The sequence below is a fragment of the Embiotoca jacksoni genome, unplaced genomic scaffold (assembly GCF_022577435.1).
Source record: "Embiotoca jacksoni isolate LCO1_2020_lvr unplaced genomic scaffold, fEmbJac1.0.p SCAF_107, whole genome shotgun sequence".
In the NCBI taxonomy this organism is placed as follows: Eukaryota; Metazoa; Chordata; class Actinopteri; family Embiotocidae; genus Embiotoca; species Embiotoca jacksoni.
The window spans coordinates 343,071-357,500 of NW_027185238.1; the positions used below are offsets into that span (position 1 = coordinate 343,071).

General features: G+C 47.1%; 3 protein-coding genes across 5 annotated transcripts in view; all 3 read left to right on the forward strand.

The window, feature by feature from the left end:
- Positions 1-12: 12 nt before the first annotated feature.
- Positions 13-2,771, forward strand: znhit1 (zinc finger, HIT-type containing 1). 2 transcript variants are annotated; one of them, XM_069177312.1, is made up of 6 exons: positions 13-293; positions 1,166-1,263; positions 1,351-1,426; positions 1,522-1,601; positions 1,676-1,845; positions 1,993-2,771. In XM_069177312.1, the coding sequence occupies exons 1-6, from the start codon at positions 269-271 to the stop codon at positions 2,012-2,014; spliced, it is 471 nt and encodes a 156-aa protein (XP_069033413.1). In that variant the 5' UTR covers positions 13-268; the 3' UTR covers positions 2,015-2,771. The 2 variants fall into 2 exon arrangements, with proteins under 2 accessions (XP_069033413.1, XP_069033405.1); XM_069177304.1 differs by lacking the exon at positions 13-293 and having other exon boundaries at positions 305-1,263.
- A 525-nt stretch (positions 2,772-3,296) lies between these two features.
- LOC138215099 (mucin-2-like) lies at positions 3,297-5,371 on the forward strand. 2 transcript variants are annotated; one of them, XM_069177089.1, is made up of 5 exons: positions 3,297-3,741; positions 3,839-4,037; positions 4,123-4,236; positions 4,374-4,506; positions 4,904-5,371. In XM_069177089.1, exons 2-5 carry the CDS (start codon positions 3,908-3,910, stop codon positions 4,926-4,928), a joined length of 402 nt encoding a protein of 133 aa, XP_069033190.1. In that variant the 5' UTR covers positions 3,297-3,741; positions 3,839-3,907; the 3' UTR covers positions 4,929-5,371. The 2 variants fall into 2 exon arrangements, with proteins under 2 accessions (XP_069033190.1, XP_069033200.1); XM_069177099.1 differs by lacking the exon at positions 3,297-3,741 and having other exon boundaries at positions 3,757-4,037.
- A 506-nt stretch (positions 5,372-5,877) lies between these two features.
- Positions 5,878-14,430, forward strand: part of LOC138215256 (serrate RNA effector molecule homolog) — a 14,250-nt gene continuing 5,697 nt past the window's right edge. Inside the window, exons 1-4 of the mRNA XM_069177323.1 lie at positions 5,878-5,972; positions 7,452-7,574; positions 14,216-14,326; positions 14,422-14,430. The exon at positions 14,422-14,430 is cut by the window's right edge and continues 132 nt beyond it. Of these exons, the coding sequence (XP_069033424.1) occupies positions 7,456-7,574; positions 14,216-14,326; positions 14,422-14,430 (239 nt within the window). The 5' untranslated portion in view covers positions 5,878-5,972; positions 7,452-7,455. The remainder of the gene's footprint in view (positions 5,973-7,451; positions 7,575-14,215; positions 14,327-14,421) is intronic.

A 14,430-nucleotide genomic window follows, 5' to 3' on the forward strand; every position in this document is an offset into this window, starting at 1 on the left:
ATTTTCGGAAACTAGTTAAAAACGTATTTTCAGCTTCTTTTGGGTATCATTTCACCACCAGGGGGCAACAGACAGGAGAAACGCGCTCAGATAAACGCCGCGGAGGTTCCCTTGCGGGTTGCCGTAGCGAAAACCACAGCAGTGAAAGGTCCCAACAGAAACACAGACTTCGTGTCTTCCTGGACGGAACGAGCCGTTGGAGGGAAAACGCGTTTTGTCTGCTTTGGTTTGGACCCGTGCGGCCGCTGTACAGACAACCCGAGACAACATGGTGCTGGAGAAGAAAAGCTCCGGTGAGTTTCGTTCATTTTAACCGAATTATTGGAGAAGCCGTGTTTGCTTCAGGTCACCGAAGTCTCCAGATTATTAAGTGAAGAAGGGTTAGAGTTCGGGTTTAGGTTAGGTTAGGTTAGGTTGGGTTAGGTTGGGTTAGGTTAGGTTAGGTTGGGTTAGGTTAGGTTGGGTTAGAGTTAAGGTTAGGTTAAGTTAGGTTAGGTTAGGTTGGGTTAGAGTTAGGGTTAGGTTAAGTTAGGTTGGGTTAGGTTAGGTTAGGTTAGGTTAGGTTGGGTTAGGTTAGGGTTAGGGTTGTGAACCCGCTTTTGGCGCCGGTTTTTATTGTCCGAGCTCGTGCGGTCAACGGAGGAAACAACCCAGATGTTTTGTCTCATGAATGTTGTTTTTCATATCAGGGTTACATGGTGCTAATTTAAATATAGCTGCAGACTATTCGGCATTGAAATGTTGAGCACAAATAGAACACTTATTTAATAAACCCGAATTTGAGAAGAAGGATGGCGGTTTATTTCAGCTGGATGGACTCTGGATGTTTCCCTGAACTATGGGATGTTAGCGGCTCCAGCGGGCGGCCGAATTCAACTTTACTTCCAGACGAGTCTTGAAGAATGTTTAAGGTTGTTTTAGACCAGAAGTAAACACTAGAGGAATGTTAAATTGCCAGTTTTTATAGTGGACTTTGGTGCGAGTCGAAGGCAACATTCAAAACTACAAATACAGGAAAACAGACTGATGGAAAAGCCTGTCTGTCTGTCCCTCTACCTGTCTGTCTGTCCCTGTATCTGTCTGTCCGTCCCTCTGCCTGTCTGTCCCTCTACCTGTCTGTTCCTGTATCTGTCTGTCTGTCTGTCCCTCTACCCGTCTGTGTCAGCCCGGGTGGAGGCCGGCCAGCGCCGGGTTCTGGATGAGGCGACCCGTCAGAGGAGACTGACCCGTCAGCTGGAGGCTCTGGAGAAAGACAACTTCCAGGTGAGACACATCGTCTCTGATTGGCTCTTTACTGGAAGTAGAAGCTGCTTCCTGTTTATTATTATTGTTGTTGTTGTGTGTTTCCAGGACGACCCTCTGTCCTCCCTCCCTCCCCCAGGTCCTACTGCCCGCTTACCAGCTTTCAATGAGACAGAAGAACCAGGTAAGACAGACAGGCAGGTTGTGTCCATCCGTGTCCTCGTGTGTTGGACAGTTGAGCATTCAGTTTCTTCTTCTTGTGTTGTTCTGTGCGTCCAGAGAAGAAGAGGAGGAAGACGAGGGGCGACCACTTCAAGCAGCGCTTCAGGAAGAACTTCACCACACTGCTGGAGGAGGAGGTGAGTCCCCGCTGCTCTCTCATTGGCCGAGAGCCAGCTGTCAGCTGACCCCTCCTCTCCTCTCTAATTGGTAGAACCTGTCGGACAAGGCGGAGCCAAACTACCTGTCGGCGGCGGCCCCGCCCTCCTCGCTGCCCCCCCGTCACTTCTGCTGTGTCTGCGGCTTCCCGTCACACTACACCTGTACCACCTGTGGGGGGCGCTACTGCAGCAGCAGGTGTCTGTGTACACACAGGGAGACCAGGTACACACACACACACACACACACACACACACGTACACACACACACACACACATTCAGAGCCAGGAAACTGTTGCTGAAAACAACCTGCCAAAATAAGAGTTTGGAGTTTTATCCAATCAGAGCTCGGATCTCCTGTGTGTCTGCAGGTGTTTGAAGTGGACGCTCTAACGGACTCGTCCCCATGGTGACGGAGGCGTGGCTTGCTGTTCTGAACATTTTCACAGACTGAGTTCTGACAACCATCAGTGATGTCATCAACCATCAGTGATGTCATCGACCATCAGTGATGTCATCGTTGGTTTGTGAACGTTATGAATCCTCCAGTTCAGATTCTGTCCGTCACCATCTTGTTAGTTTGGAACAGGAAGTGACCATATTTGGACGAGCTGGGGGAGGAGCCAGCGGTGGATCTGACCGATCTGATCGGAAACCTGACGATACTACGTCCCGCCCACCGATAGCTGTAACCTGACTGCACCACAGGCCTGTCAATCAAACAGACACGCCCCCAAAAACAGGTCTTCTTGAATCTTCTTTTCTAATGAATGAGGGATTATTTTCAGATGGACCTCCAGAAAACTAATAAGAAGGAGTGACTTTAGCTAACAACACCGAGATAACTGATGGACACATTTTATTCACTTTGGATTTGATGAGAGAAGTTGAATGGGAGTCTATGGAGCCGGAGGCTTTTTGGAGCCGACCTCTAGTGGCACTCGCTGGTATTGTAGCTGAAGACACTTCTGGATCAGAACCATTTTACAGACCTGAAGCTACGAACTCTTTTAGAAACAGTCTGAGGTTCTGACCTGTGTGACCTCAGCGGTGATGTCACGGCAGGCTCAGGGACCCTCAGACCTTCTGTCTCCTGATGTTCCAGATGTTCTTCAGAGTTTCATTAAATGTTCTTCATTCATGTTTTAAATGATCTCGTTGTCTATTTATTATTTTTACCCAACTTTAATGACTACAGAAGCTACGAACACTTCTATATTCAGTCTGTGGCTGCAATCAATAAATCAGAGCTTAGTGAAGGGGGCGTGGCCTGTCCAGGGGTTAAATGATTCAAAGTGTCTTTGTCTCAGTGTGAGGACCAGTTTTGGTTAAAACCATACTAATGAGGACATTCAGGTCCTCAAGACTTTAAAGTACTGTTCCAGGGTCCAGACCCAGTTCCAGGATCAGGTTTAGGTTCAGGTGAGGGGCGGGGCAACAAGTGTCCTCACAACTACAGAAAGATTGTGTGTTTGTTACTTGTTGGGACAAAAATCTAATTTCAATGTTTGAGTCAGCAGGAAATGTGTGTGTAGTGGGGGGAGGGGGGGTTGAAAGTCCAGCTGACTCCTGGTATCCATGGTAACAGTGTCATAAAATAGTAAATAATTAATGTAGACTTTTGAGTCGTGTGTTTCACATGGATGAAGTTTTCCCTTCACACACACACCGTAACACACACAGTAACACACACAGTAACACACAATAACACACAGTAACACACAATAACACACACAGTAACACACGATAACACACACAATAACACACAGTAACACAATAACACACACAATAACACACACAATAACACACACAGTAACACACAATAACACACAGTAACACACAATAACACACAGTAACACACATAGTAACACACAGTAACACACACAGTAACACACGATAACACACATAGTAACACACAGTAACACACACAGTAACACACGATAACACACACAGTAACACACAGTAACACACATAGTAACACACAGTAACACACACAGTAACACACAGTAACACACACAGTAACACACGATAACACACACACTCTCAGGGAGGAGGAGCTGCTCTCACTTCGTCCCGTCAGCAGGACGTCGTCTCACCGCGACCAGCTGAGGAGCTCCACAGTGAGTACAGACAAGGTCTCTGGGGGGTCGGGGTCTGGACTCTGGTTCTGTACTCATGTCATGTGACATCTGACCTGTGACATCATCACTTCATCAGGTTGTTTCCACTGAAGTCCTGTTCGTTCATACGAGTTTTTGAAAGCTCCTCCCACCGCCGACGGTCATCATGAAGTCTTCATCAACACCTTCATCATCACCACCGGTGACCTCCGTGACCTCCGTGACTCGGCTCCTCCCCTCTTCGTCTCCTCGTCTGTCTCTGCAGACTCCGGAGCTGCAAGCAGAGTTTCTGAGAGGTGAGAGTCTGTCTCATCAAGACCGGTCCTGGTCCTGAAGCCACATATCTACCTGTCCTCCTCATACTCGTCTTCCTCTCTGCAGAGTGTCGGAACAAACTTCAATCTCCTCGTGACCTCAGTGACTCCAGCCCCTCCTCTTCTTCCCCCCTCAGCCCCTCCTCTTCCACTTCTTCATCAACCTGCAGCAGCAGACAAGGTGAGTTTTAACCTGGTGAACCTCTGTAATGCTGGGAACGGCTCCCCCTGCTGGACAGGAAACAGGAAGTTCACAGTGAACTGTTACTGTTTTATCGACTCAACATTTAAAAATGTGTTTGTTTTGTCTGCGTTCAGCTCGTCTGTCCCTGTCTAACCCTGAACTCCTCTCGGAGCTCCGGGAGTCCAGGACACGCCCCCTCCGACATGTCCCCGCCCACAACGGACTGACCACCGTGTTCTCTGGACGAGGACGAGCTCGAGGAAACGGGTCCGAAACGCTTCACACTGTTTGTCCACACGGAGCTATAGCAAACAGACTTCACTGAAGTTAGCTTCTGATTGGTAGCTTCAGGGAACGTTAAGGGAAATGTTGAGGGAACGTTGAGGGAAATGTTGAGGGAACGTTGAGGGAACGTTAAGGGAAATGTTGAGGGAACGTTGAGGGAACGTTGAGGGAACGTTAAGGGAAATGTTGAGGGAACGTTGAGGGAACGTTAAGGGAAATGTTGAGGGAACGTGAAGGAAATGTTAAGGGAATGTTAAGGGGAACTTGAAGGTAACGATTAGGGAACATTAAGGGGAACGTTAAGGGAGCTTAACTTAAGTTAAATCAGTTCCCTGGACGGGATTTTACACTCAAAATAAAATGTATTTTTCTCTTCCAGACATCTGACTCCGCCCCCTCCGTGAAGCCAGCCAATCAGAGGATTTCACCCTGAAGTCGAGAGCGGGACTTCGACCTGCCGGACATCACGGGCTCCACATTAATTATTTTCCACATCAGGAAGTCTGAAACTGGACGTTTCTTTCAACAGTAAACAGATCGTTCACCAAGCCCCGCCCCCTCACGTGCCTTCTTATTCCCATCCGTAAACAGTTCATGGTAACTTTAACGAGTCGTTTGAGCTAACGTTAGCGTCCCCACTCAGCTGAACACTTTCTGCTATTTCTCGCTGACTTGTTTCAAAGAAGACTCGTTAAGGGCCTCGTGATGTCCCGCTAGCAGTCTGACGCTAACGGCAGCAGCAGATATTCCTCGTCCGTGTCTGAGACGTTTAAATAAAGTTTGAAATGTGGCTGCTGTTTCTTTCATCTTCACCAAGAAAAAAAACATTAAACTTGACGCACCCGAATTTATTGATGTTGTTTGTTTCTGTTGATGTGACATCACATACAGGGGGCGGGATTCGTGAACTGGCCGTTATCTCGTGGACATTTACATTTTTTATTTTTTTTTATTGATGTTTGATTTGTAAAACTTTATGATTGTGTCAAAAGAACAAAAGCAACAAGAGAAGAAGAAAAAATGCGACTGAAAGAGGAAGTGACTGAGGAACTAAAATAAGAGCATCAGATAACGGGAACCCTCCAGAGATATGTAAACCTGCACGTTCATCTATCAAAGCATGTTAGATGTCAAGTACATAGAGCTAACGTGGTTGAACACTAGCAGGAACATTTAGGTAGGTAGGTATTTACTTTATAGAGGGTGGACTGATCAATCAGTTTCATTGATTAGTTTGAACAGGAAGTGACTTTTCTCCACCGGAGAACCAGCCTGTTACTGTGTTGTTTCCCGCCTGACCTCCAGGGGGCGCCAACTGAAACCAAAACGGAAGTAGAGTCAACCGGATGTCTCGTTGTTTGATCGTGATCTCGGCCGGCGGCGGGACAGCGGTGTTGTTGCGTTAGCTGACGCGCTTCTTTCTCCGTTTTGAACCGGCGGAGTTTCAGGTAAAAGTCTCACCGTAAACTTAATGCCGGTGTCCGTTTACTGCGAGACTAGAGGATGACGTCAGGTGACGCCAAAACACGCGCGAGCTGTGCATTTGTCAGCAGGCTAGCTCAGATGCTAATTAGCCACAGTAATGCCAACTGCTAACAGCTGCTAACTGTAACTTAAAGTCATCAAGTCTGAAACTGGAGCAGGAGGAGGAGGAGGAGGAGGAGGTGGAGGTGGAGGAGGAGGAGGTGGTGGAGGAGGAGGTGGAAGAGGAGGAGGAGGAGGAGGAGGAAGGTTTTCCAGCTGCTTGTCTGGTTCTCGTGTCCGGAGTGTAGACGATCAGTAGTTAGGTTTGGTTAGGTAGGGTTAGGTTAGGTAGGGTTAGGTTCGGTTTGGTTAGGTAGGGTTAGGTTCGGTTAGGTTAGGTAGGGTTAGGTTCGGTTAGGTTAGGTAGGGTTAGGTTAGGTAGGGTTAGGTTAGGTAGGGTTTGGTTAGGTAGGGTTTGGTTAGGTTCGGTTAGGTAGGGTTAGGTTAGGTAGGGTTAGGTTCGGTTTGGTTAGGTAGGGTTAGGTTCGGTTAGGTTAGGTAGGGTTAGGTTAGGTAGGGTTAGGTTAGGTAGGGTTTGGTTAGGTAGGGTTTGGTTAGGTTCGGTTAGGTAGGGTTAGGTTAGGTAGGGTTAGGTTAGGTAGGGTTTGGTTAGGTAGGGTTAGGTTAGGTAGGGTTAGGTTCGGTTTGGTTAGGTAGGGTTAGGTTCGGTTAGGTTAGGTAGGGTTAGGTTAGGTAGGGTTTGGTTAGGTTCGGTTAGGTTAGGTAGGGTTAGGTTAGGTAGGGTTAGGTTAGGTAGGGTTTGGTTAGGTAGGGTTAGGTTAGGTAGGGTTAGGTTCGGTTTGGTTAGGTAGGGTTAGGTTCGGTTAGGTTAGGTAGGGTTAGGTTAGGTAGGGTTTGGTTAGGTTCGGTTAGGTTAGGTAGGGTTAGGTTAGGTAGGGTTAGGTTAGGTAGGGTTTGGTTAGGTAGGGTTAGGTTAGGTAGGGTTAGGTTCGGTTTGGTTAGGTAGGGTTAGGTTCGGTTAGGTTAGGTAGGGTTAGGTTAGGTAGGGTTTGGTTAGGTAGGGTTAGGTTCGGTTAGGTAGGGTTTGGTTAGGTAGGGTTAGGTTCGGTTAGGTTAGGGTTAGGTTCGGTAGGGTTAGGTAGGGTTAGGTTAGGGTTAGGGTTAGGTAGCGTTTGGTTAGGGTTAGGTAGGGTTAGGTTAGGGTTAGGTAGGGTTAGGTTAGGTTAGGTAGTTACTTTATTTAGTGCGTGTTTCCTGTTTCTGTGACTCTAGTGATGTGTACCAAACGCTCCATCGAGTGTAACCTTAATTTATGGAGGAACGTTTTCATTCATGAGGATCGAAACCTCTTAAAGCTTCCTGTGATGCCATCACGAAGTGACGATGATGATCAATAACTCCGGAGCGTCGTGACGTTCACGACAACGTTGGTTTGCTTTTAGACCAATGGGAGACAGCGATGACGAGTTCGACCGGAGGAGGCGGGACAAGTTCAGGAGAGAGAGGAGCGACATGGAGCGGTCGAGGGAGCGCGAGGAGAGGAGGAGGGACGACTGGCCGGACAGGTGAGTAATGAAGGTCCAGGTGTGTTACTGTGGTGTGTTACTGTGGTGTGTTACTGTGGTGTGTTATTGTAGCGTGTTACTGTGGTGTGTTACTGTGGTGTGTTATTGTAGCGTGTTTCTGTGGTGTGTTACTGTGGTGTGTTATTGTAGCGTGTTACTGTGGTGTGTTACTGTGGTGTGTTATTGTAGCGTGTTACTGTGGTGTGTTACTGTGGTGTGTTACTGTAGCGTGTTACTGTGGTGTGTTACTGTGGTGTGTTACTGTGGTGTGTTATTGTAGCGTGTTACTGTGGTGTGTTACTGTGGTGTGTTACTGTGGTGTGTTATTGTAGCGTGTTACTGTGGTGTGTTACTGTGGTGTGTTATTGTAGCGTGTTTCTGTGGTGTGTTACTGTGGTGTGTTATTGTAGCGTGTTACTGTGGTGTGTTACTGTGGTGTGTTACTGTGGTGTGTTACTGTGGTGTGTTATTGTAGCGTGTTACTGTGGTGTGTTACTGTGGTGTGTTATTGTAGCGTGTTTCTGTGGTGTGTTACTGTGGTGTGTTATTGTAGCGTGTTACTGTAGCGTGTTACTGTGGTGTGTTACTGTGGTGTGTTACTGTGGTGTGTTATTGTAGCGTGTTTCTGTGGTGTGTTACTGTGGTGTGTTATTGTAGCGTGTTACTGTGGTGTGTTACTGTGGTGTGTTACTGTAGCGTGTTACTGTGGTGTGTTACTGTGGCGTGTTACTGTAGCGTGTTACTGTGGTGTGTTACTGTGGTGTGTTACTGTGGTGTGTTATTGTAGCGTGTTACTGTGGTGTGTTACTGTGGTGTGTTATTGTAGCGTGTTTCTGTGGTGTGTTACTGTGGTGTGTTATTGTAGCGTGTTACTGTGGTGTGTTACTGTGGTGTGTTACTGTAGCGTGTTACTGTGGTGTGTTACTGTGGCGTGTTATTGTAGCGTGTTACTGTGGTGTGTTACTGTGGTGTGTTACTGTAGCGTGTTACTGTGGTGTGTTACTGTGGTGTGTTATTGTAGCGTGTTACTGTGGTGTGTTACTGTGGTGTGTTACTGTGGCGTGTTACTGTGGTGTGTTATTGTAGCGTGTTACTGTGGTGTGTTACTGTGGTGTGTTATTGTAGCGTGTTACTGTGGCGTGTTACTGTAGCGTGTTACTGTGGCGTGTTACTGTGGTGTGTTACTGTAGCGTGTTACTGTGGTGTGTTACTGTGGCGTGTTATTGTAGCGTGTTACTGTGGTGTGTTACTGTGGTGTGTTACTGTAGCGTGTTACTGTGGTGTGTTACTGTGGTGTGTTATTGTAGCGTGTTACTGTGGTGTGTTACTGTGGTGTGTTACTGTGGCGTGTTACTGTGGTGTGTTATTGTAGCGTGTTACTGTGGTGTGTTACTGTGGTGTGTTATTGTAGCGTGTTACTGTGGCGTGTTACTGTAGCGTGTTACTGTGGTGTGTTACTGTGGCGTGTTATTGTAGCGTGTTACTGTGGTGTGTTACTGTGGTGTGTTACTGTAGCGTGTTACTGTGGTGTGTTACTGTGGTGTGTTATTGTAGCGTGTTACTGTGGTGTGTTACTGTGGTGTGTTACTGTGGCGTGTTACTGTGGTGTGTTATTGTAGCGTGTTACTGTGGTGTGTTACTGTGGTGTGTTATTGTAGCGTGTTACTGTGGTGTGTTACTGTGGCGTGTTACTGTGGTGTGTTATTGTAGCGTGTTACTGTGGTGTGTTACTGTGGTGTGTTATTGTAGCGTGTTACTGTGGTGTGTTACTGTGGTGTGTTATTGTAGCGTGTTACTGTGGCGTGTTACTGTGGTGTGTTATTGTAGCGTGTTACTGTGGCGTGTTACTGTAGCGTGTTACTGTGGCGTGTTACTGTGGTGTGTTATTGTAGCGTGTTACTGTGGTGTGTTACTGTGGTGTGTTATTGTAGCGTGTTACTGTGGTGTGTTACTGTGGTGTGTTACTGTGGTGTGTTACTGTGGCGTGTTACTGTGGTGTGTTATTGTAGCGTGTTACTGTGGTGTGTTACTGTGGTGTGTTATTGTAGCGTGTTACTGTGGCGTGTTACTGTAGCGTGTTACTGTGGCGTGTTACTGTGGTGTGTTACTGTAGCGTGTTACTGTGGTGTGTTACTGTGGCGTGTTATTGTAGCGTGTTACTGTGGTGTGTTACTGTGGTGTGTTACTGTAGCGTGTTACTGTGGTGTGTTACTGTGGTGTGTTATTGTAGCGTGTTACTGTGGTGTGTTACTGTGGTGTGTTACTGTGGCGTGTTACTGTGGTGTGTTATTGTAGCGTGTTACTGTGGTGTGTTACTGTGGTGTGTTATTGTAGCGTGTTACTGTGGCGTGTTACTGTAGCGTGTTACTGTGGTGTGTTACTGTGGCGTGTTATTGTAGCGTGTTACTGTGGTGTGTTACTGTGGTGTGTTACTGTAGCGTGTTACTGTGGTGTGTTACTGTGGTGTGTTATTGTAGCGTGTTACTGTGGTGTGTTACTGTGGTGTGTTACTGTGGCGTGTTACTGTGGTGTGTTATTGTAGCGTGTTACTGTGGTGTGTTACTGTGGTGTGTTATTGTAGCGTGTTACTGTGGTGTGTTACTGTGGCGTGTTACTGTGGTGTGTTATTGTAGCGTGTTACTGTGGTGTGTTACTGTGGTGTGTTATTGTAGCGTGTTACTGTGGTGTGTTACTGTGGTGTGTTATTGTAGCGTGTTACTGTGGCGTGTTACTGTGGTGTGTTATTGTAGCGTGTTACTGTGGCGTGTTACTGTAGCGTGTTACTGTGGCGTGTTACTGTGGTGTGTTATTGTAGCGTGTTACTGTGGTGTGTTACTGTGGTGTGTTATTGTAGCGTGTTACTGTGGTGTGTTACTGTGGTGTGTTATTGTAGCGTGTTACTGTGGTGTGTTACTGTGGTGTGTTACTGTGGTGTGTTATTGTAGCGTGTTACTGTGGCGTGTTACTGTGGTGTGTTATTGTAGCGTGTTACTGTGGTGTGTTACTGTGGTGTGTTATTGTAGCGTGTTACTGTGGCGTGTTACTGTAGCGTGTTACTGTGGCGTGTTATTGTAGCGTGTTACTGTGGTGTGTTACTGTGGCGTGTTACTGTGGTGTGTTACTGTGGTGTGTTACTGTGGTGTGTTATTGTAGCGTGTTACTGTGGCGTGTTACTGTGGTGTGTTATTGTAGCGTGTTACTGTGGCGTGTTACTGTAGCGTGTTACTGTGGCGTGTTACTGTGGTGTGTTATTGTAGCGTGTTACTGTGGTGTGTTACTGTGGTGTGTTACTGTAGCATGTTACTGTGGTGTGTTACTGTAGCGTGTTACTGTGGTGTGTTACTGTGGTGTGTTACTGTAGCGTGTTACTGTAGCGTGTTACTGTGGTGTGTTACTGTGGCGTGTTACTGTGGCGTGTTACTGTAGCGTGTTACTGTGGCGTGTTACTGTGGTGTGTTACTGTGGTGTGTTATTGTAGCGTGTTACTGTGGTGTGTTATTGTAGCGTGTTACTGTGGTGTGTTACTGTGGTGTGTTACTGTAGCGTGTTACTGTAGCGTGTTACTGTGGTGTGTTACTGTGGCGTGTTACTGTGGCGTGTTACTGTAGCGTGTTACTGTGGCGTGTTACTGTGGCGTGTTACTGTGGCGTGTTACTGTGGTGTGTTACTGTGGCGTGTTACTGTGGTGTGTTACTGTGGTGTGTTATTGTAGCGTGTTACTGTGGTGTGTTACTGTAGCGTGTTACTGTGGTGTGTTACTGTGGTGTGTTATTGTAGCGTGTTACTGTGGCGTGTTACTGTGGCGTGTTACTGTGGCGTGTTACTGTGGTGTGTTACTGTGGTGTGTTACTGTGGCGTGTTACTGTGGTGTGTTATTGTAGCGTGTTACTGTGGTGTGTTACTGTGGTGTGTTACTGTGGTGTGTTATTGTAGCGTGTTACTGTGGCGTGTTACTGTGGCGTGTTACTGTGGTGTGTTACTGTAGCGTATTACTGTGGTGTGTTACTGTAGCGTGTTACAATGGTGTGTTACTGTGGCGTGTTACTGTGGTGTGTTACTGTGGTGTGTTACTGTAGCGTGTTACTGTGGCGTGTTACTGTGGTGTGTTACTGTAGCGTGTTACTGTGGTGTTACTGTGGTGTGTTACTGTAGCGTGTTACTGTGGCGTGTTACTGTGGCGTGTTACTGTGGTGTGTTACTGTGGCGTGTTACTGTGGCATGTTACTGTGGCGTGTTACTGTGGCGTGTTACTGTGGTGTGTTACTGTAGCGTGTTACTGTGGCGTGTTACTGTGGTGTGTTACTGTAGCGTGTTACTGTGGCGTGTTACTGTGGTGTGTTACTGTGGCGTGTTACTGTGGTGTGTTATTGTAGCGTGTTACTGTGGTGTGTTACTGTGGCGTGTTACTGTAGCGTGTTACTGTGGCGTGTTACTGTGGCGTGTTACTGTGGCGTGTTACTGTAGCGTGTTACTGTGGCGTGTTACTGTGGTGTGTTACTGTAGCGTGTTACTGTGGCGTGTTACTGTGGCGTGTTACTGTGGTGTGTTATTGTAGCGTGTTACTGTGGTGTGTTACTGTGGCGTGTTACTGTGGTGTGTTACTGTGGCGTGTTACTGTGGTGTGTTACTGTGGTGTGTTATTGTAGCGTGTTACTGTGGTGTGTTACTGTAGCGTGTTACTGTGGCGTGTTACTGTAGCGTGTTACTGTGGCGTGTTACTGTGGCGTGTTACTGTAGCGTGTTACTGTGGTGTGTTATTGTAGCGTGTTACTGTGGTGTGTTACTGTAGCGTGTTACTGTGGTGTGTTACTGTGGCGTGTTACTGTAGCGTGTTACTGTAGTGTGTTACTGTGGTGTGTTATTGTAGCGTGTTACTGTGGTGTGTTACTGTGGCGTGTTACTGTGGTGTGTTACAGTGGCGTGTTACTGTAGCGTGTTACTGTGGCGTGTTACTGTAGCGTGTTACTGTACTGTTACTGTGGTGTGTTACTGTAGCGTGTTACTGTGGTGTGTTACTGTAGCGTGTTACCGTGGTGTTTTAATGTAGTGTGTTACTGTAGCGTGTTACTGTAGCGTGTTACTGTGCTGTTACTGTGGTGTGTTACTGTAGCGTGTTACTGTGATGTGTTACTGTAGCGTGTTACTATAGCGTGTTACTGTAGCGTGTTACCGTGGTGTGTTACTGTAGTGTGTTACTGTAGCGTGTTACTGTGGCGTGTTACTGTAGCGTGTTACTGTGGCGTGTTACTGTGGTGTGTTACTGTAGCGTGTTACTGTGGTGTGTTACTGTAGCGTGTTACTGTAGTGTGTTACTGTAGGGTGTTACTGTGGTGTGTTACTGTAGCGTGTTACTGTGGTGTGTTACTGTAGCGTGTTACCGTGGTGTTTTAATGTAGTGTGTTACTGTAGCGTGTTACTGTAGCATGTTACTGTAGTGTGTTACTGTAGGGTGTTACTGTGGTGTGTTACTGTAGCGTGTTACTGTGGCGTGTTACTGTGGCGTGTTACTGTAGCGTGTTACTGTACTGTTACTGTGGTGTGTTACTGTAGCGTGTTACTGTGGCGTGTTACTGTAGCGTGTTACTGTGGCGTGTTACTGTGGCGTGTTACTGTAGCGTGTTACTGTACTGTTACTGTGGTGTGTTACTAGCGTGTTACTGTGGCGTGTTACTGTAGCGTGTTACTGTGGTGTGTTACTGTAGCTTGTTACTGTAGCGTGTTACCGAGGTGTTTTAATGTAGTGTGTTACTGTAGTGTGTTACTGTAGCGTGTTACTGTGGCGTGTTACTGTAGCGTGTTACTGTGGTGTGTTACTGTAGTGTGTTACTGTAGCGTGTTACTGTGGTGTGTTACTGTAGCGTGTTACTGTAGTGTGTTACTGTAGCGTGTTACTGTAGCGTGTTACTGTGGTGTGTTACTGTAGTGTGTTACTGTAGCGTGTTACTGTGGTGTGTTACTGTAGCGTGTTACTGTAGTGTGTTACTGTAGCGTGTTACTGTAGCGTGTTACTGTGGTGTGTTACTGTGGTGTGTTACTGTAGCGTGTTGCTGTGGAGTGTTACTGTAGCGTGTTACTGTAGTGTGTTACTGTAGCGTGTTACTGTGGTGTGTTACTGTGGTGTGTTACTGTAGCGTGTTACTGTGGTGTGTTACTGTAGCGTGTTACTGTAGTGTGTTACTGTAGCGTGTTACTGTGGTGTGTTACTGTAGCGTGTTACTGTAGCGTGTTACTGTGGTGTGTTACAGTAGTGTGTTACTGTGGTGTGTTACTGTAGCGTGTTACTGTGGCGTGTTACTGTAGCGTGTTACAGTAGTGTGTTACAGTAGTGTGTTACTGTAGTGTGTTACTGCGGTGTGTTACTGTAGCGTGTTACTGTAGTGTGTTACTGTAGCGTGTTACTGTGGTGTGTTACAGTAGTGTGTTACTGTGGTGTGTTACTGTGGTGTGTTACAGTAGTGTGTTACTGTGGTGTGTTACTGTAGCGTGTTACTGTGGCGTGTTACTGTAGCGTGTTACAGTAGTGTGTTACAGTAGTGTGTTACTGTAGTGTGTTACTGCGGTGTGTTACTGTAGCGTGTTACTGTGGTGTGTTATGTTAGCGTGTTACTGTGGCGTATGACAGACATGTGCCCCTTTTCCAGGGACTGGGAGCGCGGCAGGGAGAGGAGGCGGGACTACGATCGAGGTCGCAGAGAGCGCTTCTCTCCTCCGCGACACATCAGCCCGCAGCACAAGCGCATGAGGAGAGACTGGTGAGTGTATCTTAGTGCGTCTTAGCGTGTCTTAGTGTCTTAGCGTGTCCACGTGGAGCTCTGTGTTCAGACTCACTGACTTCCGTGTGCTCCAGGGACGACCA